The following is a 15,581-nucleotide window of genomic DNA, read 5'->3' on the forward strand; positions in this document are numbered from 1 at the left end:
TGATCAATTTTGTTATATCAGTTATTTGGGTCGTAATAATTTAAGCTTTTTAGGAATAAGTTTATTATTTTATATGATCCTTGTATCACTACTTTGAAATCATACAAATCATACTTTCACTTTTTAGTTGATGTTCAAGATCCAATTTTGAAATCGCTAGTTGAGCTTAATTGCGACAGAATGCTAAAAATAGTCAGCCTAGATAGCCGCTCATATGATATGATTGATGTAGCCCTCATTCTTCAGTTCGTCTGAAAACACACATCAGAATTGCGGTTGTTTAATTCAGACCATTTATCAATTCAGGTTTCTGCGCCTAAAACCCTTAATCTGCTCCAAATTTTGAGAGCTCAGCAAATTAATAAAGCTGCGACTTTTGCTTCATTTTGCCTTTTGAACTTTCGTGTTCTTAAGTTCTTGTTTGATGGCAGAAAGAAAGCTTCACTTGTTTTTGCCAATGTTTGCGTAAACCTATTTGAAAGCTATATTCATTCAACAAAATTCATAAAACATCAGCCTATTACGTAAGATTGACATAGGAGCTTTGTTATCAAATTTCTAATACGGGAGTTTTGTTGAGGTGAATTTGCTAAATTGAGCTGAATTGTTTACAAGATCTAACTTGAATAAAGATTGTAATAACTATTACAAAGTTATTATTTGACTGGGGTCATTTACATTATAGCAAATAGCATATCGTACCATTATCAGCAGTTTCTCACCTTTTCAAGTAGCGTTTTACTTCAAGTCAAGAGCTCCGAAAAATGCCACAAATTGATTTGTTTATTTGAACCTCATTAAATCAAGGTAAATTTATAAACAATGTCAAAAGTAACCAGTACATTCGATGATCAGGTTGCAAATGTCGACCAATAATTTTTGAATGCGCCCGAAAGCTAACAACGCCCCCAGGCACAACCTAGATTCAAGCCAGCAACCCCATCATTTTACCGTTCTTTCGCCTGCCAGTTCAGTAACCGTCCAATTATTCTTATACTTTCAGTTAGCTATTTCTAATAGCATTCGTTACTTCAGCTCTTATTTGAGCTATTTCAGCTGTCTCATCATCTTCTAACGGCAATAACTGCCAAGTTTCATCAGCTTCGTGCTCAAAGATTTTGAATAATTTTGAATAAGTTAAATTACTGTAAGTTCGTGGAAAATACAACGTAATGAAAGAACAGGTATGTAATTTACAACAGCATTTTTTTAATTGGTGTACTAAACTTTATCAACTATTTCCATATCGAGGGATATGGAAGAATCATTTTCTTCGTTTAAGCGAAAAACACAGAACTTTGAAAAAAACCACTTTATGTAGTTTAAATTTTCGCAGTTTTCAAATATTTCAAAATTATCTCTGTACTTAATTAGCAGCGTACTGCATGGGTGTTGAACCAAAATGCCCGTAGAACGCTATCTGGCACATTAATCCAATCCAAGAACCTTTTACTCTTTTGCGGAACCAATTATGATAATTATCTCACTGATGTTTGCGGAAAAGTTAGTACAGTTTCTTTATGTTTATGTTTCTCCTCTTTGTATCGTTTACAGGCAAGCTGACATTGTAAGTTCGAAAATTATCTGATTATTCAAAATAAATACAAGAAGAGAATGTTTTGAAGATGAAAAAATTGACACGAGCAGAACTTTTTTTTACGAATATTGTAATTGTGACAGTTTTTGCTGATGAAAAAATCCGCAACCTGTAGTGCTCTTTAATACAGTTGAAGTAGAGAAATGAAAATCAATTTGGCCATCTCAAACGTAAAATTTTTTCCATCGTTTGCGTACCACCGAAAAATTCCCATTCCATCAAATATTTCCCCATCTTATTTTGAACTTGACAAAATTTTGTTGCAAGAAAATAGTTTTAAACAATTTTTCCCAAGACTACCCAAGCCTTCTTTTCTTCCTCGAGAAATAACTAAACAATTTTTCAGTGATCAAGAAAGGCAACTCAAGCTTTGGTGTATATGTGAATTGTCCTGAAACTTGATGACGCAGATACGTAACTTAATTATCTTGAAAAATTGAAAAAAGCAAGCATTTCGGAAGATGTATCGGTTTTGCAACCTCTTCATATGATTCTTGAGCATCTGGCCTTTTAACAATTTTTTTTTGAAAAACATTTAAAGCTGAAACTGATTTGCTTGTTTCGTATTTGGGCATTTGAACTCATTGCTGATCACAAATTGGTGATCAGTGCTCTGTCAAAGACGATAAAAGTAAGAAACTAAAAAAATAGACGATAAAAGTAAGAAACTAAAATTTCTCCTGCTATCTATAGAAATGTAAAATTATTAAGATCACTGCATGAAATTTGGCAAGAATGGTTCTCACCTCTTCGAAGTAAAAAAAAGTCTTGAATGAATTAAAGTTTTGAATTTTTTTAAAGACATTTGATCTATAAGTAATCTTTATGATTTAAATGCTTAAATATGCAGTTCTTTCGGTTACTAAATTCAGTCATTTCAAAAAGCAAAAATACTTTTTACTTAAATTTTCACATTTTTTGTTGCGTTTCTTCCGACCAAACGACCAAAAACGTATTTTTCTTCTCCGGTCTAATTATCTCTGGGCATTGTGCAGTTAAATTTGAATTTGAATTTGAATTTAAATGCAGAACAATTTATTATTGCTACTTCTCAGGTGAAAACTGAGAAAAATGATTTGAATCACTTTTTATAGCTAAAATTTGGAAAGTTTCGAAATACAAAACTTTCTCGCTGACTATTTACCAGCCCGTACTTGAGCTTTGTTTTTTTTTATGGTACTCGCCCCATATTGAGGGTGGCATTAAACAAACGCGGTTTTGACGGGCCGTTTGACTAAAATTTCTTTGTAAAAATTTTGCAATAATTTCATTTACTGCGTTAAAATAATAACCACAGTAAGTTTTATTGGACTTCCTTTTTAAAAGTTTGTTTGTCTTGCATGACTCGAATTTTCAATTTTTTAATGAGTTCATGAGAGATAAGGTTTGTTTGATTACGCGGCAAAAAATATATTGATTTTTCAGGAATTTTACCCAATCTGCATTACCTGAGCAAATTTAAATTTAATTTCTGAAGTTTCCGCAAAATTTTCAAATTTTGTACGCGAATTGATTGTTTTGAATAGGAAAACATGAATCATAGGAAATAGCAGCTTTAGTTTTCACTGTTTTAGGATAAGCTGAGCAAAAATATGGTGCACAGAAACTACGGCTCCAATGACTCTGGCCATTCGGAATCTACAGTTAACAGTGGCAGCTTTCCAGACGATCCAATAGCACCTCCAATGCCCTTGCTACCCCTCCATCAACCCGCCTCAGTCCCCTCCAAAGTGGACTCTAAAATAACTTGGATACCCATTGACGAAGCCTCACCAGGAAAATCTTGCTAACTAAAAGTTCACCAAACGTTAACTAAATAACCAAAAGTTAACTTCAAAAGTTAACATCATTTTCCAAAATTTTTTGTAGGGAGTTAAACGCTTACTTGGACAAATTTTGGACTAAGCTTACACACGAAAATTAGTAGATCAGAAATCCAAAAATGAAGAATTTTCAAGTGAATAAATCCATTTTGCTCTCATAGTCCTGGGCTGTTCACTAATTTTGCTCTCATAGTCCTTGTTGTCAAACTTTTTGTAGAAAACAAATTGCTGAAAAGCAAAAATGTTTGTTCGGTGAATATTTGACCATGATCTTCCAGACTGTTTTCTTTTCACGCCTATCTTGATGAAATCATCGCGAACATTTAAATGGCAGAAACACGAAAGCAATTGTGCATTGATATCCTTGCAATTTCTTGTGCAATCAAACCTTTATGTGAGTATTCCCGGTTTCAGTTTGCTTAAATTGTTTATGAACTTTCAAGCCATTGACCTAAAAGAAATCGAACTGATGAAATTTCACGTGTTCGACCTAAAAATGAGAGTGAGGACGAACAACATCCCATAAATCAGGGTTGGTGGTGTCAGGTGGTGTCATTTAGTTTGCTCAATATTTTTGATCTTTTGTTCATGTCGCAATTTTCTTTGAGATATGCTACAAAATGTTTTAATTTGAAATTCATGTGAACTAACGATAATCGTTATGTAGTTTTTTGACGAAAGGGAACGTTTGAAATCTAAAAGTATTTCGTTTGAAAACAAAAAAGATATTTTTGAATTCAAATTAACTGTATTTGTTTTGGAAACGACACACAACTACGAAACAGATCTTTTGTCATTTCCTTGGCTATTGTTATTTTTTTTACTTAATTGAGTGCTAGAAATTTCTCGAAGACAAAAAATCTTTCGAAATGCTATCTTTGGACATGGGAGCCCAAAAAAATTGTGTCTCATAAATCAGAACAAATGATTGATAGTTCACTCAAAGCAATAAAATTCACAACTTGTAATAAACTTGTTAAAAAACAGATTTATATATTTCAATAAATTAAGTTCCATTGAGCTAGCTATTGTATTAATTTGCATATCGTGGCAATTTCCAAAGTATTTCACTCGCAGTGATTTTTATAGCTGCAAAACTCAGAAAGTTTTCAAATACAAAATTCTTTGCCAACAAATCTTTCAGCGTCTTGTCCTGGAGCTATGTTTTTATTGTGCACGCCACATTTTCTTGGATATGGGAGCCCCAAAAATTATGTCGCGACAAAAAAAAATCAGAAACGATAGTTCACTCCAAGCAAAAAAAATTCTCAATTTTTTAAGGAATCTTTTTTAAATTATACATTTACATCATTGAAATAAGAGCCATTGAGTTGTTGTATTAAGTTGCTTACGAAAACGATGATACATAGTTGTTGTTGCCCGTGGTTTATAAGTGTTTGGGTTTACAAGATTCAGAACAACAGAAAATTGGGAAGAAATAATATGTTTTGCTTTCAAATTTTTTAAGATGTCAGGTTAAAAGATGGCATCTAACTTTTTTACGGTTTTATCATCAGATTTTTATTTTTTTGTGTGTGTTAGCAAAAAAATCACTGCTTTGAAGAGTTCGTTCAAATCAGACAGAAATTTAAATTAACATAATTTGGCAGCATGAAAACATATTAGAAGCATTGGAGTTCTAATTTTAACAAAACAGCGGTTTCTATATACTGACGGCTGTTTTCACAAAAAGAAAAAGAATTAATTATGGATATATTTGTTGTTCATTTTTTTCGAAATTTGCGTCATATTTTTTTCTTTGTGATTGTAATTGAATGCAATGATAGCCTACTTAATTTTGTACAAAACATAAGTTTGCAAATATCTTTCAATGAGAAAAAAAATCCGTTACTCTCCTATTGTTGAGTCTTGAAATATTGATAAGACGCTAATTCATTCGCAGTTCATCGAGAAACAGCCAATATAAAGAAATTTAATTTGCTCACCGATTCATTCCATTCATCTGTTCAAAAAAATTTGTTCGTTAATCAAGCAACACTTTTACTTACGACAGAAAAATACCATGATTTCTCCTTAATTTTGTGCTCAAATTCCTGTCGTGGCACTAAGAAATTGTAGAGTTAGAAACATTTTGTAAAAAAACCCTCCAAACAAAAAAAGAGTTTTGATCAAGATCGTGCTAAGGGCTCTTCTTAATTTGCGAAGGCTTGCATGATTCATTTCAAGCAGTTTTTCTTTTTCTCATGAGTTTTGTTTCGTTAGTAGTCGTGTTGCAGTTGTTATTTTTTGTCTGGTTTTTTTAAAAAAAAACATGTACTGTTTAAAATTCACACCTCTACAATAGCAGAGTCGTTTAATATCCAGCTTTGAAAGAAAATGTCGTGCGCGCACTTTAAATCTGCCATTAACGCTAACTTTGTTTCTCATGGCCGTGCCTTATTTTGCTAACAATGGCTAAGAAATTTAAATATGTGTTCAAAAAATTTGTTCGTTAATCAAGCAACACTTTTATTGACGACGGAAAATTACAGTGATTTCTCACTAATGTTGTGCTCGAATTCCTATCGTGGCACTAAAATATTGTAGAGTTAGAGATATTTTGTATTAAAAACCCTGGAAACAAACAAAATTTTTGATCGAGATCGTGCTAAGGGCACTTCTTAATTTGGGAAGGCTCGGATTATCCATTTTATGCCGTTTTTTTCTCATGAGTATTGTACGTTAGTTCTGGTGCACTGGTTATTTTTTGTCGTGCTCTTTTAACAAAACCCTGAACTGTACGAAATTCCTACCTCCACAATATCAGAGGTTCTTAATATCCAGCTTTGCGAGAAAATGTCAGGCGGGCACTTTAAATTTGCCCTCTACGCTAACTTTGTTTCTTATCGCCGTGACTTATTTTGCTCACAATGGCTAAAAATTTTGGTTTAAAAATCTGTTCGTTAATCAAGCAACACTTTTTTTGATGATCGAAAGGTGCCATGATTTCTCATTAAAAATGTGCTCAAGTTGCTTTCGTGGCACAAAAATATTGTAGAGTTAGACATAATTTGTAACAAAAACCCCTGAAACCAAAAAGTATTGAGCGATATCGTGCTAAGTGCTCTTCTTAATTTGGGTAGGCTTGGATCATTTTTTAGGCCGTTTTTTCCTCATGAGTATTGTTTCGTTAGTCGCGTTGCAGTGGTTATTTTTGTCGGACTTTTCTTTTGAAAAACCTTGTACTGTACAAAATTCGCAGCTCTACAATAGCAGAGGTTGTTAATATCCAGCTTTGAGAGAAAATTTTATGCGCGCACTTCAAATCTGCCATCTACGCTAATTTTGTTTCTCATGGCCGTGACTTATTTTGCTCACATTGGCTAAGTCAGCCATTATATTGTTGAGGTTAAATGATTTCAACGTTTCCAATGAACTGCTCGAGCCGATAAATAGATTTTTAAGCAAGGTTTGTAGCATAGGCTAATGCACACTTTACATTTGTAGCTGCTTTTTGATTATAATAATCATCTGTTAACAAGATTTTCCTCCAGAAGTTCTTCAAAGCCCACCTAATGGGAATGGTAACGTTTCATACCACGTGAAGAGATCACCCATCGTGGTTCTTAGAGACGCCTATGATGATGTAACGGAAAAATGTGGGAAGATTTCCGAAAGCTGGGAATTTCGATTGGCTTTGAAAGTTTTAGTTCACGTAGTAATTGGAGCATACGTCATAGCAGCATGTTCGCTAAACTTTGATGACGCAAAGCCAGTTCTCTTTCTCTATATCTTGGCTCTTCTCTTTTTCTTCCATAAACTAATCAGTAAGTTTTTTAACTTTTCCTTTCACTTGCTTTCACTTAGGTTCATTTAAGCTAGATAGAACAGTAATTAATTGAATTGTGACGTAGTGATCAGAAGATTCAAATGTTGCAAGACTCCTGCAAGAAGAATTCAATTCTTGTAAGAAAAATAGAAGTCTTCGAAGAATTTCGAATTTTTTGATCACAAGGGTAGGTATAATGACCACTCTCATCGTAATTGTAAAATTGAACTAACCAAGGTCGAGATGAAGACACTGTTGTTGACGAATTTGTTGACAAACAACGGAAATAGTAGGTTTGCTAAGTCAATATACCAACCACCAATACCCACCATAATTGCAGTATTGACGAATAAAATATAGTGACCCTAATAATATGGAAAGTGGCAAAGTGTTGAAAAAGAGAAGTAGCAAGGGAGTAAGGAAAATGAAGGTAGTGATAAATGGGAAAGAAAGAGAAGTGGCGGACAGGGAATTAGGAAGGAGAATAAAGATGTTGGATCTGGAGAGGCGTGTGTTAGTCAGTATGGAGCGGATAGCCCGCGGGAGGCTATTCGCTACCAGGAGCAAAGAAGTGCATAATGGGGAAGAGTCGGAAGAGGAGTGGTTGGATATAATGAGGGCCGAAGAAAATAAAGACTAATCGACAAATTAACTCAAAACTATTATCATATTATCATATCATCTTCGTTGTTTTATAATCTTTTGTTCAATTTAGTTTATTGTGGCTTCGATTCAACTTTCCCCACTAGATCAAAGTGACCCATTCCTTCGTCGTTAACCAAAAATGCTAGGTAAATTGCGGGAGCCGACGGGCCAGCGTGCGTGCCCGCGTAACTCTCCCAGTGACCCTCTGATTGTCCGGGCGAACTAACATACACAGATATTAGCTGACAATGCCCGGGCAATTATCCGTAAGTCGGTCGAACTCAGTTTGGTGACGTCCTCAGTCGAGTCACTCGAAACGGACCCCATCTGGGAGGTCGAACAAATAACGGTTCGGTCCCGATTCCCGCAGGCGTTTCACCCAGTCCTCGATAATTCCGCCAGAATTGAAGGCACCAGTTAGAACTACTGATAAAGCAGAACGAACGCAATTGTACCTATGATGAGCAGTACGTAGGGTCTTGATTCTGAACTGGGTGACGTCAAGGGACTCGGAACTGAAACAATGCAGTTACTTAATTAATATCGTATTTAGACACAGCACGCGTAAAAGACTGTAATACTAACTTTTTGAATGCTTGAGAGAGCGGGGTAGTTCCATTGGACGGTAGCCCCAATTGCTTGCAAAGCCGTGCTACCCCTTGACTGTTTAGGTGAACCATTGGTCCGCTCTTCCGAACGGCAACACGGTGTTGGCACTCCTGACAACTTGTCACCATCCTCCTGCAGAATTGCCGTAAGCGCTCGACGTGGTACTTTGTGCGGATCAAGATTTCCAGCTGTTAGCGATCAGGGTGATTTCTATCCTGATGTTCGATAATTAAAATAGAAAGCGCGTCCTCGCTGTGAAGGACTTGTTTCCCATCTCGAAAGGGCTTCCCGTCGCGAATTGTGTATAGTCGGAGCTTTGCTCGGAAATTACGTTCTTTGCGACTCAGTAGCTTAGTGGATTTTGCGGAGAGCTTTTTGTAGTGCATTATGTGATTATAGTCACTGACATCAATTATAACAGAAAGAAATTAGGATTTTTAGGAATTCTCGATTTTGGTCAAATCTGAAAATTTTTACAAGTTGGGACTGAAAATTTGTCCACCCCCCGATTTTGCGAAGCCGATATGGCCGAACCCAACCGGGATTGCCAACACCCTAGGTGGCCCCTAAGCCCTTTGTGTGCAAGGGTTGGTAGTGTCAGCTTAACTAGGTGGGGAGTCATTAACACTTATATGGGAAAAAGTGATAATTTTGGGGTAAAATCCGAAAACGCTGATTTTGAGTTTCATGAACGCCACCTATTACAGGGTATAATAAGGCCTTGAGCCCATGCCTGACTAGGCCGAATGCGAACCGTACCCCCCAAACCGCCTTATGTAAACAAAAGACCCGGAAACGTAGGATCGGCCGAGAACTAAGCGTGAACCGATTTGTCGGCCATTTTGAACTATCTCGCTTATCACGGACGTACGACGCAAACAAGCCGTAAGCCTGCAGCGGGTAAGCGGACGCACGGACGGTACCTCAGGAATCCCCCTATGTAAACAAATTGCATGTAAGGACAGAAAAATCCGGAATTCACATATACGTAAATTTGGCGGCCATCTTGACTGACATTTAATAAGTATGTGTTGGTATTTAACACGTCACCTTTTTACGGCAGTGGTATTACGGAATGTAAACGAAAAACCCAACCGCAGTGTAGAAGGCTGAAAACCTTGTGCAATAAGGACGGTTGTTTGGTTTGAGTAAACAAACTGTTGGTATTTAACACGTCACCTTATTACGGCAGTGGTATTACGGAATGTAAACGAAATACCCAACCGCAGTGTAGAAGGCTGAAAACCTTGTGCAATAATGACGGTTGTTTGGTTTGAGTAAACAAACTATTTGCTCGGCTCAGTATATAAGCGGCTTACACTATAAGCGCAGCGCAGAAGTTGAAAACCGTGAACGAGTTAATATTCGATTGTTTAGCATAGTTTGCCGGTATTATTGAGCGTGAGGCTCTGTGAATCGTTATTGAGCGTCGTTGCGTTAACTTTGCCGGAGCGATTGAGCGAGAGGCTCTGAATAGTCGCTGAAATCGGACGCGCGTTATTTTGGCAGAGTTGCCTGTAAGTTTGAGCATTGAGCTCGGATCTTAGTCTAGCGTGTGTAAAATCGCTACACGGGTTAGTTAGGTAATACAGCGATCTCTCTGATAGTTTGCGGGATTACTGACGTTTATAGCGGATAGGTAATCGTCTAGAATCGTATCGTTCCGTGGGAATTTGATTAGAACTTGGAGTTTTTTTGTGCTTAAGGATTACCAGTCAGTGCTCTGAGTAGTTCTTAAGTGTATTCTAGTTACTGCTGTTAAATTGTTACTTTAGTTGAGTTACAGTGTATATTTTGATTGCTTCGAGTTATAGTTACTATTATTCTGTTAGCTATTTACGTATTTAGTTTATTAATTGAATAGTTGCACTAACTGTTTTGATCGAGCCGGAAGAGCAAATAATCGGGGTTGATAACAAGATTGAACCACCAAACAAAACTTTTCGAATTGTGAGATCGGGGCGCTAGTTCCCGTTCTAGGCCGCCTAATAAAGTTGAGAATCTTACAGTAATGTTAATTTGTCGGGATTAAAAATATTAGGAACAAATCCAATAGTAAATTATTCCCAGATTTAGAGATTTGCACTTTTTCTGGAGGATTTAAATATGACAATTAAAAAGTAATATTTTAACCTCAATGGAATAGATATCGTCCCACAATTATCAGTGCAAAAACATCCATTAGTTAGTCCACACAAGCCTGCGAAAACAAAAAAAAATGTTGCTGATGTTTTATATGACGCTCCTGACCCATTTGAAGATTTCACCTAAGTAGTACCGCCGACTTGGATACCACCAACTTTTTATTGCAATAAAGAATCAGACCCAGATTTGTTGATTAAAAATGAACCGACTGTTCATGGGGAATGTTTTTCAAAACAGCTTTATTCACTTTAAACAAACCAATATTTTTTTAACTTTGACTAAATTGTTCTCTTCTAAGATAACCTTCAATTTTATTTTTCAGAATTTTTCCTGGATTTCATCAACCATTGTCCATTTCTATCAATACCAGCCAACCTCCTCAAAGACAACTCCAAATTTAAGTGCTGCTCTCACGTACTTTCAATATCTTTCTACATAATTATCACATTGTTACTCTTATTCGTCACTATTTACTGGAATTATCAAGAACCAATTCGACTCAAATCAGCCGGGGGGTTAGCTTTCCTCATCCTGTTTGCAATGTTAATCTCAAAACACAAACGTCACATCAAATTTCAAACCGTGTTTTGGGGTTTGTTGCTGCAATTCGGCTTCGGAATTTTTGTACTTCGAACTGAAGTCGGCCTTAATACTTTCGACTCATTGGGAACTGCGGCAAGAGATTTCATGAATTTTGCAATGGAGGGAATTGATTTTGTTTTTAAACCGATCAATTTAGACGAGATTCCCCCAATTTTGGGAATCACAACATTGATGATAATTCCATTCTTCTCGGCATTCATATCAGCGCTTTACTATTTGGGTTTGATGCAGTTTATAATTGGAAAGTTAGCATGGGTTATGCAGAAAACTATGGGGACCTCAGCCGTTGAGTCAATTAGTTCGGCTGGGAACATTTTTGTTGGGCAAACCGAGGCACCGTTGCTGGTTAAGCCTTTCTTGCAAACTATGACAATGTCTGAATTGCATGCCATTATGACTGGGGGGTTCGCGACAATAGCCGGGGGAGTTTTCGCAGCGTATGTATCAATGGGGGTCTCTGCTTCCCACCTAATCTCAGCTAGCGTTATGTCAGCCCCTGCAGCTTTGTCGTTTTCGAAAATCGTTTATCCTGAAACTGAGAAAGTGGGAGAAAATGATGAAGAAAAAGCCTGTGAACAAAATAAACAAAATGAACCAGACAAATCAGAAGAAAATAGCGATTCTGGGTACGAAAATCTTGTTCACGCAATTGCGGCCGGGGCCACTGATGGTATGGTTATGGTTTTAAACATTATAGCAAATTTAATAGCATTTTTATCTTTACTCGCAGCTTTTAATTACATCTTAGCCTACCTCGGGGATTTAATAAATATCCACGATTTAACATTATACGCAATGTTTCAGTACGTTTTCTATCCTTTAGCTTTTATTTTGGGCGCGGATACAAAAGATTGTTTAAAAGTTGGCGAACTTCTTGGTCTGAAAACAATAGCAAACGAATTTGTAGCTTATGACCGAATGTCGCATATGATGGCTGGTCCTGAACCCTTATCAGCGAGGTCAAAGGTCATTGCAACTTACGCTCTCTGTGGGTTCAGTAATCTGGGCTCAATTGGAATCCAGATTGGAGGCATGGGTGCTCTGGCTCCGAATAGAAAACCAGACTTGGCTAGAATTGGAATCAGTGCTTTTATTACGGGCAACATTGCCTGTTTCTCAACTGCGTGTATTGCTGGTCTTTTATATAAATCAGATTAAATATTAGTCTGATCATCATCTTTATCATTTCTGACTAAACTTCCAAAAACTGTCATTAAAGGTATAGAAATAACTGTGAACAGTTACATACTTGAAACAAAATTGAGAAGTTGTTTTGCGTCACACTTTTTATCATTTTCAACAAAAATTGAAATAAAGGTTATTCATCAATAACTTTTCCAGCAACAAATGGTGTTGAAACTTATCACATGAAACCATTAATTTTGAAACTTAAGGTTATTTTAATTATGACGCAGTAGAAATTGAGATCTCCCGTTTCTTGCAGAAAAGAAAAAAAATTCTGTATTTCATTTTGGATAATAAGCTGTCAAGTCATTCGGTTTGAGCAGTTACGAGAAAAAAAACATGATCAGTTTTGGGTTTGAAGTATGTAACTTTCAAAATTGACGTTCAATTTTAAAATTTGTCCGCCGAATGGTGCACAGCAATGTGCTTGCTGTAAATTTAGTTTCAATGAAATTATTTTGAAATATTTGATCAAATTTGTTCAATGCTTGCTTTTTGTACTTCATTATAGTTTTCAAAAATATGTATAATAAAAACTTTTAATTCCATTTGATTTGTTACGCATAACAGGTTTCACATATCACCCCTATCACAATTATAATGTTTTCGTTGGTGTTTTTCTTGTGCGATTTTTGTATGCTGAATTTTAGTAATTACACAAACTTTCTCATAGATTAACCAAATCGTATTATGTATTTTTCATATCTGGGATATCCCGTTTGGTATCTGGAATATCTCGTTTAAAGGATTTTTGATTTCTGCCGTGGCCGGTTTAGCAAATGATTTTAACTGAAATTTTATAAATGATCCAAATGTTAGTAAAGATAAGTGAAGCTTATCCCAACTTCTGAAATTTGGTAACATCTTTTATTAAATCTATGTACATTTATGAAAACAAGCTAACGTGCTTTCAGAGAGTGCGGTAATTGGCTACACGTTGCTGACAACAAGAGGCCATTAGAACAAAGCGTAAACATTTCTCAGTTTTTATTAGTTTTTTTTTGTTTTTTTTTTGGTTTATTGCTTTTAAACTTTGTGTTTAAAAAGTTTTTGCTCTTTTCAAAGAGAAAGAATGGTGATAAAGCTCATCTTAAGAAGAAATATGATGAATGGGGTGGAAACTGTAGCTAACTAAAGTACACACGGAGCAATTGATCAATTCAGTTAACTAATTATTTGTGAGTTGGGAGCTTAAATGCAGCACTCAATCTTGCATAGAGATTCAATCTAAATAGGAAGCTCAATTGTGGTGATGGGAATACCCACAAAATAGGGGGGAGTACTAGCTATTGGGAAGGGGGATTATAAACCTGTAAACCTGGCATTTTGAAACATAAAGCTTAACTTACGAATTTATAACCCACTATTTTGTATAGTAAGCTACATTATTTCTCTCTTTAACCCAATATTTGAAATTAAACGCCATTTATTGCAAATTTTGCCTTGTTTGTCAATTTTTTCAAGGGTTTTTATTGCTGCTCTAAAATCCGATTAAAGTCCGATTTGTTCCGATAAAAATCCACCAACTATATGCTAGTCTTTCGTCCGATATGAAAAGACAATTTCTCAACAGAAACGGAAAACCACGATGGAAAATTATCGTGGCTTCCAACATAACTCAATCGTCATACTTCCAGTACTAACAATAACCAACTCCAACTAATTATGTTTATTGTTTTTACATAATATTGAGCTGAGCAACCAAAAAACATTTAAAGTGGAGAAAAAAATTTGGTAAAGAATTTGTTGCACCGCTTGTTTTGCTTTTTTTGCAAAACCTTAGTTTGCAACAAATTTTAATAATGACCCCACAATCATAAAAAATTCTTTTCAGTCTAGGAAAAACACATTACAGGAAAGATACCGAGGTCTATTTCCCTTAATCGAGCTTCTGACACCTTGCGGTTTTCAGCAGAGTCTCACGAAGCATTTTTGATTAAGTTAACGGTTCGCTCTTTCTCTTTAAATTAAGCCTCAGATATAAGTAGTAAAAAGTTTTACAGATTTTTATAATTTTTTTATAATTGCCTGAACAGTAAAACTAAACAAGATTTGTTTGCGTTGACACATTGATTTGAACTGAAGCAGTAAAGATAACTGGAATCAAAAGTGATATTACATGCAATTTTCTGCGTTTTCTGCTTCTCCTCTGAATTACTTTTATGTTCATTTTTTTCATTAACACAGATATAATATAAGGTTGATCGCATGTCTCAAAATTTTCAGTAAATTATCGGCGACCAAAAATTCTTAGACGTTTACCTCAATTTTTTAGAATCATTTTTAAGAAATGAAACAAAAAAGTATGCAACGAAAGTTGATTGACGAAACTGAAGTAACTACCTAAGGATGTTACTAAGTAAAACTTTCAACTGAAGTAAAATAAAATTGTAGTGGCTCAGGGTGCGCTAATATCAAATGCAGCTATTAGTGCAAAACATTCAATCATTAAAACCAAAATTTATTCTCTTTTCAGCAATTTTGAAAACAAAACCACAACACTAGATTGGTTGCTTCAATGCAAATTGGCTGAATCCAGATATTGAACCTGGTTTATAAAAACTTGCAGGTTTCAATTCGTTGCGCTATGCCAACACAAAAATGACAAGGAGAAGCGTTGCAACTTTTTACAATATTGAGCTTAATCATTGTTTTCTTAGAAACGGGATGTTAATCTACATGTTCAAAAACAAAACATACCTTAGAGAGTAAGAAGAACTTTTTCACCGTTCTGTACAGGACAACAAATAGACCCGTCAGCAGTTTTTTGGAAGTTTCGAACAGTACTTGGTCTAACTTAACATAAACACACAGTCATTCAATATTTTGGGATTCTAATATTAATGAATTATAAATTGACTCATAACTAAGACGAGAAACGATTCAGTCGTTTTTACTACGACGTTGTGATCTCAATTTATTAAATAAGAATACAACAACTAAAATCACTCCCATAATTCAAATTCCTGTTTTGGCTTTACTTTCCAATTTTTAGAACTGAATTGAAAACTGAAGACATAAAAATGAATGAACACTCCTTATTATTCAAAGAATCAAAATTTTTGATTGTTTAAAACCTTAGTAAAATCAAAAATGAATTGAGAATTAGGAACAATATAATTCAAAAAAATAGTTGTTGATAGATGCACATCCTTGGCTATAGAAAGTAGTTTTTAAAGCTGCGCTTGACAATAATTTCAAAAGA

General features: G+C 35.4%; 1 protein-coding gene across 2 annotated transcripts; it reads left to right on the forward strand.

Annotated features, from left to right (window-relative positions):
- Positions 1–211: 211 nt before the first annotated feature.
- On the forward strand, positions 212–12,468 carry LOC142335514 (putative transporter HI_0519). 2 transcript variants are annotated; one of them, XM_075384055.1, is made up of 4 exons: positions 212–1,184; positions 3,172–3,369; positions 6,911–7,187; positions 10,911–12,468. In XM_075384055.1, the coding sequence occupies exons 1-4, from the start codon at positions 1,173–1,175 to the stop codon at positions 12,347–12,349; spliced, it is 1,926 nt and encodes a 641-aa protein (XP_075240170.1). In that variant the 5' UTR covers positions 212–1,172; the 3' UTR covers positions 12,350–12,468. The 2 variants fall into 2 exon arrangements, with proteins under 2 accessions (XP_075240170.1, XP_075240178.1); XM_075384063.1 differs by lacking the exon at positions 212–1,184 and adding an exon at positions 1,382–1,503.
- The last annotated feature ends 3,113 nt before the right edge of the window (positions 12,469–15,581 follow it).

The sequence above is a fragment of the Convolutriloba macropyga genome, chromosome 1 (assembly GCF_964194025.1).
Source record: "Convolutriloba macropyga chromosome 1, txConMacr16.3, whole genome shotgun sequence".
Classification (NCBI taxonomy): domain Eukaryota; kingdom Metazoa; phylum Xenacoelomorpha; order Acoela; family Convolutidae; genus Convolutriloba; species Convolutriloba macropyga.

Coding starts and splice junctions, on each gene's coding strand:
- LOC142335514 (XM_075384055.1), top strand. Junction 3,370..6,910: donor TACCCATTGACGAAGCCTCA/CCAGGAAAATCT, acceptor CAAGATTTTCCT/CCAGAAGTTCTTCAAAGCCC. Junction 7,188..10,910: donor TTTCTTCCATAAACTAATCA/GTAAGTTTTTTA, acceptor TTTATTTTTCAG/AATTTTTCCTGGATTTCATC.